This window comes from Pempheris klunzingeri, chromosome 14 (assembly GCF_042242105.1).
Source record: "Pempheris klunzingeri isolate RE-2024b chromosome 14, fPemKlu1.hap1, whole genome shotgun sequence".
In the NCBI taxonomy this organism is placed as follows: Eukaryota; Metazoa; Chordata; class Actinopteri; order Acropomatiformes; family Pempheridae; genus Pempheris; species Pempheris klunzingeri.
The window spans coordinates 2,166,610-2,179,622 of NC_092025.1; the positions used below are offsets into that span (position 1 = coordinate 2,166,610).

Consider the following 13,013-nt stretch of genomic DNA (forward strand, 5'->3'; position numbering starts at 1 on the left):
CGGTTCACTTCAGAACAAAAGGGCCCTATTTAATGCTAATTGGATGGTTGGCTGGTGTCTGTGCTCAGAGGGCTCTTTATTGCTTGCTGTCCCATCTCTTCCTGCAGTTTAAACTGCGTAAGATCCTTTGTCTCAGCTGTCCACGGAGACCTCAGCGGGCAAGCTCCTTTTGGCAACTCCTACCAGTGACTCGCATCAGCCAGTGCTCCGAGAAGAGCAGGTCAGGTTGTTTTTGTGCAGTTGTGCTTACATACTCTGTGGTCAGTTCATGCACGTGGCTTGTGCTGCCTCCTGGGATGAACAGGTGTGCCCCCATTTCTAAGCTGTGGTGAAGTACAGCTACTGTGCTGTGAAAATATTTTTGAGCCTGGCTTTTGCTTTCAGGAGCTCTGAGGCTGGTTTGAATCCAGGTAGAATCCAGTGGAGAAATGTCTCCCCTAAAACGACAAGAATTTTACACTTAATAAGGACAAACAAGGAGGCAAGACAGGTGCTACAAGCAGTGCTTTTGGGGTACACAGGGACCACGAATGCCTGTAGAAACAAAATGTTAGATACTGAGATATTTCTCATGACTTGATGGTGGCAACAGAAAAAAAATTCAGGAATCACTCAAGTCATTAGGATTCACGCTTTACACAAAATAGATATAACCAAAATATAATGTAATTGAAATATTTCATTAAAAAACAACCATATATTGGTGCTAAAAACTAAAGATCAGGGGGTCACCAGAGTCAGTAGGATTCTGTACAAAAGTTCATGGTAATCCATTCAGTAGTTGTTGAGATATTTCAGTGTGGAGCAGCTGATGGGCTAACATGTTCACCTCTAAGGTCATGCTGCTGGTGTGGCCAAAAATACTTTGATGATAAGCAAAGCAAAAATGTTAAAATTTTCATAACAGAATCTGCAGGAGGCAATCCTTTAAATGTGTTATGTAAAGGTCAGACATCCATTTCAAGTAATGCACACATGAGCTAAGATAATCTCTTTTGGTCCAAAATAAACACTGAGTGGAAAGGCAGTAATTTGCATTTCTAAATCTCTGTTATTACCTGTGTCAGATGAAGTATGTCATATCTCAACATTAGAGTCTGTAAATCCTTTCTTGCCCTCATTTACTAGCGCAGGCATCTCTGTCCGTGTGTGCCATACTAATACCTGTGGGTAAGAAGAAAGGGATGGAGATGAGCAGAAATGCAGTCAACATGAAGGCACACGAAAACAGACACGAAGACATTTTGGCTCCCAGTGCTGTGCAGTAGTAATACACTACATCATCCATGCTACACAATATCTAGAGGCAGAATGTAGCATATTTTAGATGAGCTGCAAGCGGAAAGAATTGGCTGTAAGCTGACAGTTTACTGACTTTAAAAACAAACTGTTACGACAGCCAAGAATCTCAAGACACATCCTCTTACACTAGCAGCATTTACAGAAGCTGCTTGTTTTATTGCCAATTCACAGGGAGCAGACGACATTTCATACATAGAGCATCTTACCTTAGTGCAGTTGGCAGCTTTAGGCTCCAAATCATTGAGAGTGACCAGCTCCTTTAATAAACTGCTCTCCTGATAACCTCCCTTCACCCCACGTAACTTGAAATAAGCCTGAGGTTTGGACAGAATGAGGTGCAGGTTCACCGCAAACCCAGCCATGTCAATGGCAAAGGGCCGGTGTGGGTCGAATATAGTCTTCCAGCCGTACACTTTGCCCAAGGTGTTTATTTTAGGAGACTCATAACGTAGGCCACCAACAAAGGCCACGGGCCACACTGACACCTTTTTGGTGGACCGCATCTGGTAGTTGAAAACAGAGACAGAGGTACAAGTCACTCATTTGAGTCATTAAAAAAAATGTAGCTAAAGACACAACACAAATGAGAAGTCTGTGGAAGAATGACGAGGAGGAGACAATGGACTTTTAGAGAGTATCTATGTCCTGTTTGATTTTGCCGTACCTCCTCAAACAGCTCCAGACTGTATGTGTTGTCATCATCTGCAAAGAAGACGATCCCAGACTGGCTGCTGTTCACACTGAAGGTCTCCCGGAGCCACCGCAGGGCCAGGTTCCTCTGAATGGTACCCCGAGGTATTCGGGGGTCCCTAGTGTCCCCGCGTACCTTATAGTTCTTGGGCGTCTCCACATTGAGGTGGGTGTAGTTAAGTCCCGTCTCCTGGAGGAGATGGCTGACCAGAGCGGTCCTCCTTTGGGAGTCCTCCACCAGGATCCAGTGTAGGTTGGGCACGTGCAGCAAGGTGTTGGCCAGACGTGTCAGCTCTGCCTTCTGCACCGGCCGACTGTAGGTGGGAGTGATGACGTGGATGGTGGCTAGGATGTCAGACCAGGGTGGAGGCCGGCTGTAGACATACTCAGTGCGCACCACCTCCACAATGTCCCGGTTCTGAGTCAAACAGGACTCCTTGACAGCAAAAGTATTCCTGGAGTTGGAGCGACCACTGTGTTTGTCATCTGGCCAGGAAGGAAAACGGTTACATATGATAAACATGAATTGAAAAAATGTTTAAATGCAAATATTTCAAAAACTTTAGATCAGAAACCCATCCTGCCAAAGCAGTACAGAAAATGATTAACAGTGACAAATGATTAGCATTAAATATACAACATATCAACAATCATATAACATAATACAATATAATCACCATCTCTAAACACCAGTAATTTTATGCTTACCCTTTTGAGTAGCAAGCAGAGAAGTGATAGCACTCTGATGCCACACGGTGATGAGCAGTGTCCATGGCAACACGATCAACACAATGGCGACGATGTCACGTCTCTTCGGCATCTCTAGGGTCAGACCTGAGTCATGTCACTACCTGCGAGGCATGACACAGCACATGTTATGGTGCACAACCACAAGAACTAGAGAGCTGAAATTTGCAGCTCTTCTAATGACTGTAGATGCCTCTGAGGTCTGTTATGTCGTTTTTAATTTTGTTGGACTTTATCTCAATAATTACTGCATTTTACTGCATATGCCATCATCATATCCAATCACTGAGAACGTTTTATAATAAAAGTCCAAATCAAATTAATTACATTCTAAGGCATTTTATTTATTATTTATACATTACGGGAGCTGGTTGTGATTCTTATAGAGTGCTGTATAATTATATTTAGAATTCTTTTTATTGTTTTTGTTGTCAGACACACAGCTACATATGGGTGGAGAAATTCATTGACTTTTACTAGCCTCCATCTACTTTTATCACTTTTAAAGGACACGTTCACTGCTTCTACAGTTATTTTTAGCATCCTGTCTTTAGCCTGTGAATGGATGAGCTGGTTGACTGAGTTTCCCAGTCTAATAGCCCATTGCTACTTGTGAATCACATTTTGAAGTCCATACACAATTGTCCTCTACTGAACATCAACATACTGTAACGTAGCCGCCAGGCATGAACTATAAGGAAGGAGGCATTATGTCAAGAGGCAGTCTCAGCCTGCTGAAGCTGCTGCACAACAGAAAATAGGTCAGAAAATGCTCTGAGCCTCCTTGTGTCTCATTTTTGAAAGCATACTGGTGTATTATAGAGAACATTGAGCTAACGATTTGAGGAGGCCTACAGCATGGCTAAAAGGGTTAGGCCATTTTCTGCTTGTAAACAGCTAACAGAGCAAGATGTTAGGGAGTCATTCTTTAGTTTCAATTAAATTTTAAAGTAGCCTGATAATTTATTTGCCTCGGTGGCAGAAATAGTCAGGTCTTTTTTTTTTTTAGAATTTACTGTTGCCCAGTAAATGTAAACTGAAAACCTGCTGCTTACTTGTCTTGATAAATTCATTACTATATCTATTTCCGCAGCACTAAAGCCATCAGCTCAGAAACTAAACCTGAAAGACGTTAATGATTGAATCTAAACACCTCCTCTGGAATCCTCACTCCGCTCATAGGAAGGCTTTCACTGTGAAAAACAGCAGGAAATGTTTGGTTTTATCGAATGTATCTTAACATCGGTTAAATTGTGGCAAAGAAGAAACAACTGAACTTAATTGCAGTGTGAAAATATAAAAGAGAAGCTCTGAACAGCAGAATAGGGAGAATGTCATGATTGCTGTTGCACTGATGGAATTAGTGCTGTGGAAATGTACATTATTCAAAGTTTTCCACATGAGCTGTTGTAACGGGCTACAGGCAGTTCCATCCTCCTCCCTGTGGTTTTATTTGTGCTGGCTGCACCCCCGTATGTAACAATGTCTCCTTTTAAGAAATCTGTTGAACTGGGCGTTTGGTCTTCTGGTCACGTGACCTGCATGGGGCCAGTATTTCTCAGACCTGAAATCTGGATCAGAAAAATCAGGATATTGAAATTTAAAGAAAAGTTATCATTGCATACCAATTCACGAAAGAAGCAAGTGGTAGCAGAGCTTTGTGTGGTGTAGGTGCTGCATACTTTTGACAAATCTGTAGCATTTGACTACACGAATGGCAACATGTAATGTTAGCCACATACTTAACACAAGGGCGTAACGATCACAAATGAAGCTTAGGTCATGCTGGCAGGAGCTCCTTGAACTCCTGTGTTAAGTAGGCTATCTAGTGGGCGAGCAAGCTACCTGCTTTTAAGATGTACGTGGTGGTCAGCTTTTAAAAGGGCAATTAATGAGATTTACTTCAGCAAATGATTCTTGAAGCAAAGGCTCATTCACCGTGCTCAAATATATTATTTAACTGCACTGAAGGCAACGTCAATGAGCTTGCTAACATAATTGTGTGCCTGCTGACTATGGATGTGTTATAAGAACTGGATACCAGACTGCCGCTCAGCCTCGCTTTCAGTTTTTTTTCCAGTGGCCACTTGTGTTATTGCAACAAAAAATCTCCTGCAGCCCAAAACACATTTTCTCCATAGACCACTACTGTAAAAGAGGTGTCTGTAAAGCTGCTGAGTGGACACCACCAGCACATCTGGACCAGAGGCATGATGGGATGAACACCACTGTGCATAGTCAGTGTGCTGCATAACCCAGAGCCTAATCCGGAAGCCAGACACTTTTTTGGTGCATGCGTCACACGAGCGATTCTCATTAGACAGAACAGGCGCCATCTTTCGGTATCCATACATCCATGCTGCTGAACTTCTTGTTGTAGGCTACATGTGTTCAAACTGCTGCAGTACCGTGGAAACATGACGGTACATAGTACCAGTCATGAGGCTCACCAGTGGTAGTTCACTCAGATGTGCTCTACTCAGGGGGTTGGTTACGGTGTTGTCGTTGATGATATCATGCGTTTGCATACATACAGCAGCTTACTGACTGCGTCACAAAGATTACCTAACCTCATACCCTCTCACTTTTTACTTCTAGAGTATCCTCACTCCCACAGTCCCCACTGAGCAATGCCGCTGCTAATGAGGACAACCACAGACCACAAACCATCACATTGTTTAGATTGCCATATAATTGGCCAAATATGTGCACTTTGTCGGTATTGTTTTCTAATCAAACAATAAAAAACACACACTAAAACCTTGTTTGGACCCTGCATTCCTGTTGGCTCTGAAAAACGTGTCAGATGTTTTGGCACAAGAGGTTACAATGCTTGAGTGAAGCTATGCTTTGGGAGATCCCTTGTATGTGTTTTCTTACACTTGTATTTACGGCAGTTCCTTCAGGTGTTTGCAGGTGTGGCCTATCCATATTTTGCAATGCTTTACATTTCCTCGATTACTTGGTTCTGTTAGAACTGAAACACTTAAACGTTCAATTCAATTTAATTTAATTTAATTTGATAATTTAATTTGATTTAATTTAATTTAATTTAATTAAACATAATTTAATTTGACATTTTTCAATGTAACATTCAATTTTGACATTAAATGTTAATGAGCATCTTGGATAAGGATATCTGGGAGACGTGAAGCTCAGGCTTTTTGCCAGTCTACGTCAGAGATTCCCAAAGTGTGGTGCGTGCACCTTGAGGGGAGCATCCTGAGCAAAAAGAGTGTCCAAGTGTCCAAATAGGATTTTGTTTTTTGCAGAAAAGCTCTTATTTATTTACAGTAAATGTTGCTCTGGCCTCCAGGACCAATGCTGGGAATTATCTTTATTCAGGATTTGTACTTTAACTCTCACATTAACCAAATACCCAGGACTGCCTTTTTCCATCTACGTAATATTGCTAAAATCTTATTCTTAATCTCTTATAGTTTAGGGCTGGCCTGGGCCTTGGACCCCCCCGGGGGGGAGTTCTTCCTGCCACTGTTGCCTAATATAATATCTGATACTGCTCATGTGGGGATTCTTGAATCCTTAATGTTGAATTCCTGAATCGTTGGGTCTCTCTCTGAATCGTTCCAAAGGCTCTGCCTTAAACTTTGAAGTGCCCAAGTGCAGCGTTTTGTCCAGATTAAAGGTAGGATTGAATTACCAAATCTGAATCCAAAACTGCTTTGAAATGACCCAATTTTCAAACCAGATTAGAATTGAATCCAATCCAACCAATATAATCATGCGAAATCATTTTGAAATAGCAGTCTCTGGTTACCAATGTGCTAAGTCTTTGATTCTTGCTTTGGTCCATCTAGACTTGCAGAATAAGATGGGCAAATGTTTTATATTCAATGTAGAAGCAGTTTAATCTGCATTATTTGTCTGATTCATTGCCAAAGGTCAATAGTGTTACAATGGGGTTGAGGCAATTTACTGCCAGGCAGTACGTTTGTGTGTATGAAGACTGGAAAAAGAAATGCTGATATTAGACACAGTGTACATGTGTGTGCATGTTCACGTTTAGCTCTCTGGTTATCCTTTTGGTCAACAGTTTGCTGCAGTCCAGAAGCCCTGCAGCCTTCAGTGTGATCACAATAACACAGGCTCCCATCATTCTGTGTGGTTTTGTTTTCCTTCTCCTCATGAGTCTCTTCATGAAACGGATCCTCAGCAGGTTAATCACAAGTCTTTAGACATAATGAATCCTTGATTAAAAAGGATCAACCCCAGTCTGAGATCAAAGGTTGTGCTAGCTAATTAACACATCAGGATAGGTTTAATAGGGTCATGTTTGAACAGTATGTCATTGATATAGACAAGCTCATTTATATGCACGTCATGTTGAATAAGCACCGACTCACTCTCCACCTCCTCACCATTTTGCATCCCCATTTGAAGGTGAACTGTCGTGCCAGACAGAAAACACAGAGGTTTGGAATGATGTGTTCTCATCTACGTATGCACAGATTTGATGAGTTTTGCTTTGGTGCTGAAAATGTAGAACTGTTTTCTTTTCATCTGCATCAAAATACACACAGAGGTAAACAACGGAGCTGATTTTTTGGGAATAGCTTAAGGAATGTGCACATTATATATATGTGCATCTGTCATCTACATTTGGTTCCACCTGCACAATGTGTTCAAAGGTTATGGCAATTTATAACAAATAGATCATGTCTGCCAGAATTTTCACAGTGAATGAAAGAAATGGAACTACTTTTTGGGCATCTATATTATGAAGCTATTAGGTGAATATTGGATGCAATTTATAGAAGTAATATGCACATGTACTTTATGTGCATAGCCTATATGGATATGGAGAGATAGCATTGGCCTAAGGAATCTAGGCCAGACCAAATATGTCTTCACCTCACATTTACAGGAATTAGGAGCTAAAATGTAAAGTTCAGCGTTAATTAGTCGGTGATTTATTCTTACCAAATTTCATCTGTTCAAAATCTATTAAGTAGTCTTAGAGTTATCTTCCAGCTAACAGACACACAGACAATCAGACAGATGGGAACCTAAGCCTGAGGTAATTAACGATGAGAATAAAAACACTAAACCAATTTGTGAACTTCCTCAAAGATGCACTGCGGGGAAACACAATTATCCCAGTCAAACATGTTCAGTGAGCGCCTTGTCCTGAAGGGGCCTGATCTCAGTCAGCATGCTGATTGCAGTAGTGATGTGTGAAGCGGTTCTTTTCAGTGTCCGGAATCATTATAATCAGTTCATTAAAAACATTTGTTCACCGAATCGCTCAGCGCTGACTCAAGCTCCGTTTGTATTGTCCCACTCTCTGAACCGAAACACTGCCAAACACTATGTTCCTCATGATCCCTGCTGTCAGCAACAAACACACCAACTCTGTTTATTATTTATTATTCATTTCCTCTGTGAATATTGGAGATGATGTTTTTAATGACTTTCTTTTAATGTCTTTTTAACTGATCAATAGTTCGTCCTGATTCTGGCAGTTTGAGCTGCTGACGATCACTCAGGTACGCTCAGTGAACAAACCTCTGAACATGCACTGTTCCCTCGCAGTGAAAGGATCTGACACAGTCTTCAGCCACCTGCTTTTACATATTTCAGGTTTCACCTCGCATTGTAACCTAAACTGTGAAAACAACATTTCAGGAAGTGAATTCAGTTCAATTAATTCCCCCAGAAGATTTGTTCCTTTGATTACAGATTTTCACTGTGAGAAACATCCTTCACTGCAACCAGCAGCTGTTTAGACATCTGATGGGCAGCAATGACACTAAAGTCCCTAAACTGTCTTTGTGTCATCATAAATTATGCAATAATTGCAAATAAACAAGATAAATAAGATAAAAAATAAGATAAACAAATTATCTTATGGTTTAGATTCTAGATTCTAGATATCAGTGTGGTGTCTCTGAGTTCTGATAACTGTCCACTGGTAAATGAACAGTTTTGACCTCCATCTTTACATCTACAAGCTCACTTTTCCTCTGCCAAGGAAGGTATGCTCTGCAGTTTGTCTGTTTGTCAGCAGGTTTTTCGAAAACCTATTGGTCCGATTTTTATGAAATTTGGTGGAAGGGTGTATCATGGCGAAAAGGAGGCAGCTTGCTGTAGCAACAACCACTGATGCAGTTGATGTGGAAATACAGTGGCTCCTGTTACATTTTCTAGGCTAACCTTTTTTCTAGGGATTTGTAATCAGATATATCTAAATAAAGAGAAATGTCTATTGAACAAATACAACAGTGTGTCACTGATAAACTGAACTTAAGCAATGAGCCTTATTCAGCAGTATTTTTAGCGTTCTAGGCTGTAACCCTCAGGAACATTAGTTTTGGCCAACTTAATGCCTGTTTGAGTTATCTAAATTGCTTAGTGGTGAATTATAAAGGTAACATCTGGTGTGCAATGGTCCCCAGACTTCACTTAGGATATTGTAACATCTATGATCCAATATGCATCAGATGCCTGTGTGACAAAACTGGAACTCAAGACTGATTTTTATCTTGTAACGTTGGAGGCATAATGAATGTATCTTATATTTGATCATGGATGAATTTGTTTTGATGCATCTACATAATAAATCATTGTTGTCTTCCACTGTGGTAACTCTGCCATAAGCATGGCAGTTTTACTGTGTGCAAGCAGTGAACCATGAAGCCCATTCAAGTGTTGCCTGTCAAAACACCAATCAACAGCCTTCATGCCCAGAGGGAGGAATAATGACGCAAAGTGACCTCTACACATTTACTTGGCACTCAATATTTAATTGTGGCTACACAGTGTCTTGGTATCTGTTAGTGAGCACTGCTGTGATTCTGCTCTCCACAGCTGCTTTCCTTTACACAAAGGGTGTTTTAATACTGGCTAAATAAGAAATGACCGAGCAGACATGAATAACCAATCAGCACATGGACACACATGGATCTGTCAAGTCAACAACTCAAGTCAACACACAAGCCTCATGATTCCAACCCAGTCCTCACTAATGATAGACCTTGACTGGATCAAAGTGCCAGGACTGGAAGGAGGACGAGTGAAAGATGGTGCCAGCCTCACTCAGCACTTGAAAAAGATGGAAAGCTTCTTCTAACTGTATGGCACAACTAATGCAAACTAGAAATAGGTTTCTCTCGATATCAAACATCTGAGAGACGTGCCTTTTAAATCCACTCCCAGCTGGGAAATCCATACTAATGTTGCCTGTGCTAATGACAGTCAAATGGCAAAGGCTGCTAGGGGCTATGAGGAAGACACAAACTGAAGGCATGCTGATGAGAGACACTCGATTTAAAGGGTAAGAAGCCTGGAGGGCCCTGTGCAGAACAAAAGACAGATAAGCCGATAATATAAGATTCACATAAATAACTGCAGTGACGCTGACCCACAACAGTAATGGCCAAACCTTTGTAATTTTCTGTGTTCATCACCAACCCATTAAGTCTGCCTTCGACACCGCAAACTGTATTCAGGTCAAACTTCATTACAGTAAAGCAGTTCCATGCACATCCTCTAGTCCTGCAGGCAGGTGGCGGACAAACAACACAAAAAAATCCCATTGTCATGCTCCTTTTGCAGTGCGTTCAATAGTCAGTGATAGGAATTTTTTTGTTGCAAATAAATTCACAGCAGAGGGAGATTATCAGGATCAAGTGCATGTTGTGCTTTTCTTTCATTAGATCCTCATTACTGCCATCATGTGCCTGTGGAAGAGAGACAGCTGCAGGTGATCCGATGCATTAATGCCTTCACTGTTTGATGTTCTGATGTTTGCACTATCCCTTTCAACTGGTTTGAGATGTAGAAGTTGAGCCTGGTGCCTTGATGTATGACTGGCTTGGAATTCTAATATTCAGGTGCCGTGGGATTTTAGGGATGAGGGTCTCTGAGGCTTCTCTGAGGTTTTTCACTTCAGTCTCAGCTTCTCTTCTTCAGGTGCTGCTCAGGTTTTGTATTTTGTTGCGCCAAATAGAGGCGAAAGTTGTTTCTTTCTCTTCCTGCACCATTGTTTGACAATGATATAACTGACCATTGACTCTAAATTCAATTAACTACAATGATGATGTGTAAAGTGACAGAGATGTGTACTTACAGAAATGAGTGAAGATCTGCTTTCCTCACAGAGTCGAATCCCGCTGTGCTGTGTTAATGATGATAATGTTGCTGGGCCTTGATGTATCAGCTATGATGAACACAGGGATCCATCAAGTCCTCTTTCCAGGGAAGGAGAGAATGTTTGGTGCGCATATGAGCAGCAGAGTTGGGGTGACAACTAGCGGATTTTGCTCACAGTGTCTGGTGGGTGCTATCCAATCCTCGGGCAGGGTCGCGTCCTCAGTGCCAGCCCCTGTAGAGACAGAGGAGGTCATCCCCCTGGAAGAATGCTGCTTCTCATTGCAAAAACAAAGGCTGGGATTGTCAAAGCTGATGGCAAGGGGACGGGGCGGAGTGGCAGCCATGGCCAGAGGACTCAGAACAATAGAATAAATCACATGAAAAATGTCACAGCCTCACAAATGGAATTCTTTCTTGGGGATGAAGCGAGATTTGAAAAATTGAGAGAGCCATGCATAACGTGGAGGTTGTTTATCTGAGGCATAAACAGCTACAGTCACATGGTCCACTAGTCAGACAGTAAGGGCATTTCTATTCATTTTGCTTTCATTTCCTGACAGGCGTATGAAAGGACTGCATACTGAAAGGACTCCTATGCTTTAAAGGTCTAATAATGGAACAGGGAAGAAATATGCCTCTAGCCTGAAGAACTCCACAGATGGAGAGGAGGCAGCAGTGTAAAGCTGGCAGTAAAGCTCATCTAAGTAAATAAGGAGGGTGGTTATAGTTTGGCTTGTGACTCAGTGCAGGGGATGGAAATGATGCAGCAGGTGGCTAAAATGAGTACCTATGAAGATTAGTGCAGTTGGAATAACACCTACTGTAATACAGTCAGAGCTATGTCTATATGTTTACCTGCAGGAAGACATTCTGAGGGTAGCAAATAGATGCTCCCCATGTCAGACATGACTTATCATTGCAGGAAAATCACATGAAAATCACATCAGAGCATATTAGTGAGCCCACGTGCCCAATATGGCCTCCAACTAGCACACCTGAATGGAATTCAGCCATCTTTAATGTTCTTAGTTACACCTGTGCTTAACAAGTTACTAGAATTCTGAAGAAAGGGAAGAAGTTTTAGTCTGGTCCAGACACTGTAACAAAGAATAAGTCTGAGTTGAGTATATCAGCATATCCTGCACTACACCACTGGCTTCATTCCCTCCTCTGTTTACTCCTCTATCCCTGCTTCCTCTCATTCTCAATGTTGCCTTTTTAGCATAAGCACTGCAGTGTGCTATCATCATCTCAGTATCAAATCATTCAGACATCATCAATATTTGTGGGATATTAGCAAGACTATTTGGGTATGTGTGCACCTGATCACCTCTCTGTGTTTTCATTGACTGAGTCGCCCTGATTTTCCATTTAGGAACTATGCTGTTTATGCATGCACAGGTTATTGGGGAGCAGAATAAGATGGTGCTTATAAACAGCCTTTCATGACAGGAATATTAGCGGTATCATAATCTGCAGTGCTCTTTTAAACAGATTCATTGTTAAAGTATAATTGCTCTGCACTTGACACCTCCTCTCTGACTGGTGTCTTTGTATGCAGCAGAAGCCCAACACCTCCCTATCGACCCGGCGGGATTCTTTAATAAACAGCTTGTCACTATGCTCACTTGTCCTCACATGGCACTACAGAGAAAAATATAGCAAGAAATTGTTCACAACAAGAAATTTTGACTGGTAAAGGCCCGTGGGTGTGGAGTAAAAACGGGACTATTATTATTAGTACACTCACGATGAAAGAAAGTAACATTATCAACTGATGGTTCTCCTTGTGCTCTCCCTTCCCTCTTATTTAGGATCAGGGATTCATCGATATTCTGTCTGCATCTGTCCATGAGCTGACACTCAGAGAAATGCCATTCAGTGTTTGACAGATGGGTGATTAATGAAACAATGATGCGGTTTCAAAGGTGTCACATACTGACAGAAGAGTAACTGTACTATTAAAATGCAAATCATTCAAATTCAAATTCAATCAATAGCTTCTTGAGCTGGCATTGGCAATGTTGATGTGGATGTGATGAAGACACTGTGAAGCATAACTCCTGTATTTTCCAGTGCGATGGGTCCTTTGAAAATCACCTGAGTGATCATTGGCTTTTCATTGCGACAGCTCCGTCTCTGTAAGTGTTAATTATGGAACT

The 13,013-nt window shown here is 41.5% G+C and overlaps 1 protein-coding gene across 1 annotated transcript; it reads right to left on the minus strand.

Annotated features, from left to right (window-relative positions):
* Positions 1–366: 366 nt before the first annotated feature.
* LOC139213045 (galactosylgalactosylxylosylprotein 3-beta-glucuronosyltransferase 1-like) lies at positions 367–10,900 on the minus strand. The gene is made up of 6 exons (XM_070843654.1): positions 10,829–10,900; positions 2,701–2,843; positions 1,967–2,478; positions 1,509–1,805; positions 1,059–1,164; positions 367–437 (listed from the first exon to the last, which is right to left on the minus strand). The coding sequence occupies exons 2-5, from the start codon at positions 2,810–2,812 to the stop codon at positions 1,078–1,080; spliced, it is 1,008 nt and encodes a 335-aa protein (XP_070699755.1). The 5' UTR covers positions 2,813–2,843; positions 10,829–10,900; the 3' UTR covers positions 367–437; positions 1,059–1,077.
* Between the last annotated feature and the right edge of the window lie 2,113 nt (positions 10,901–13,013).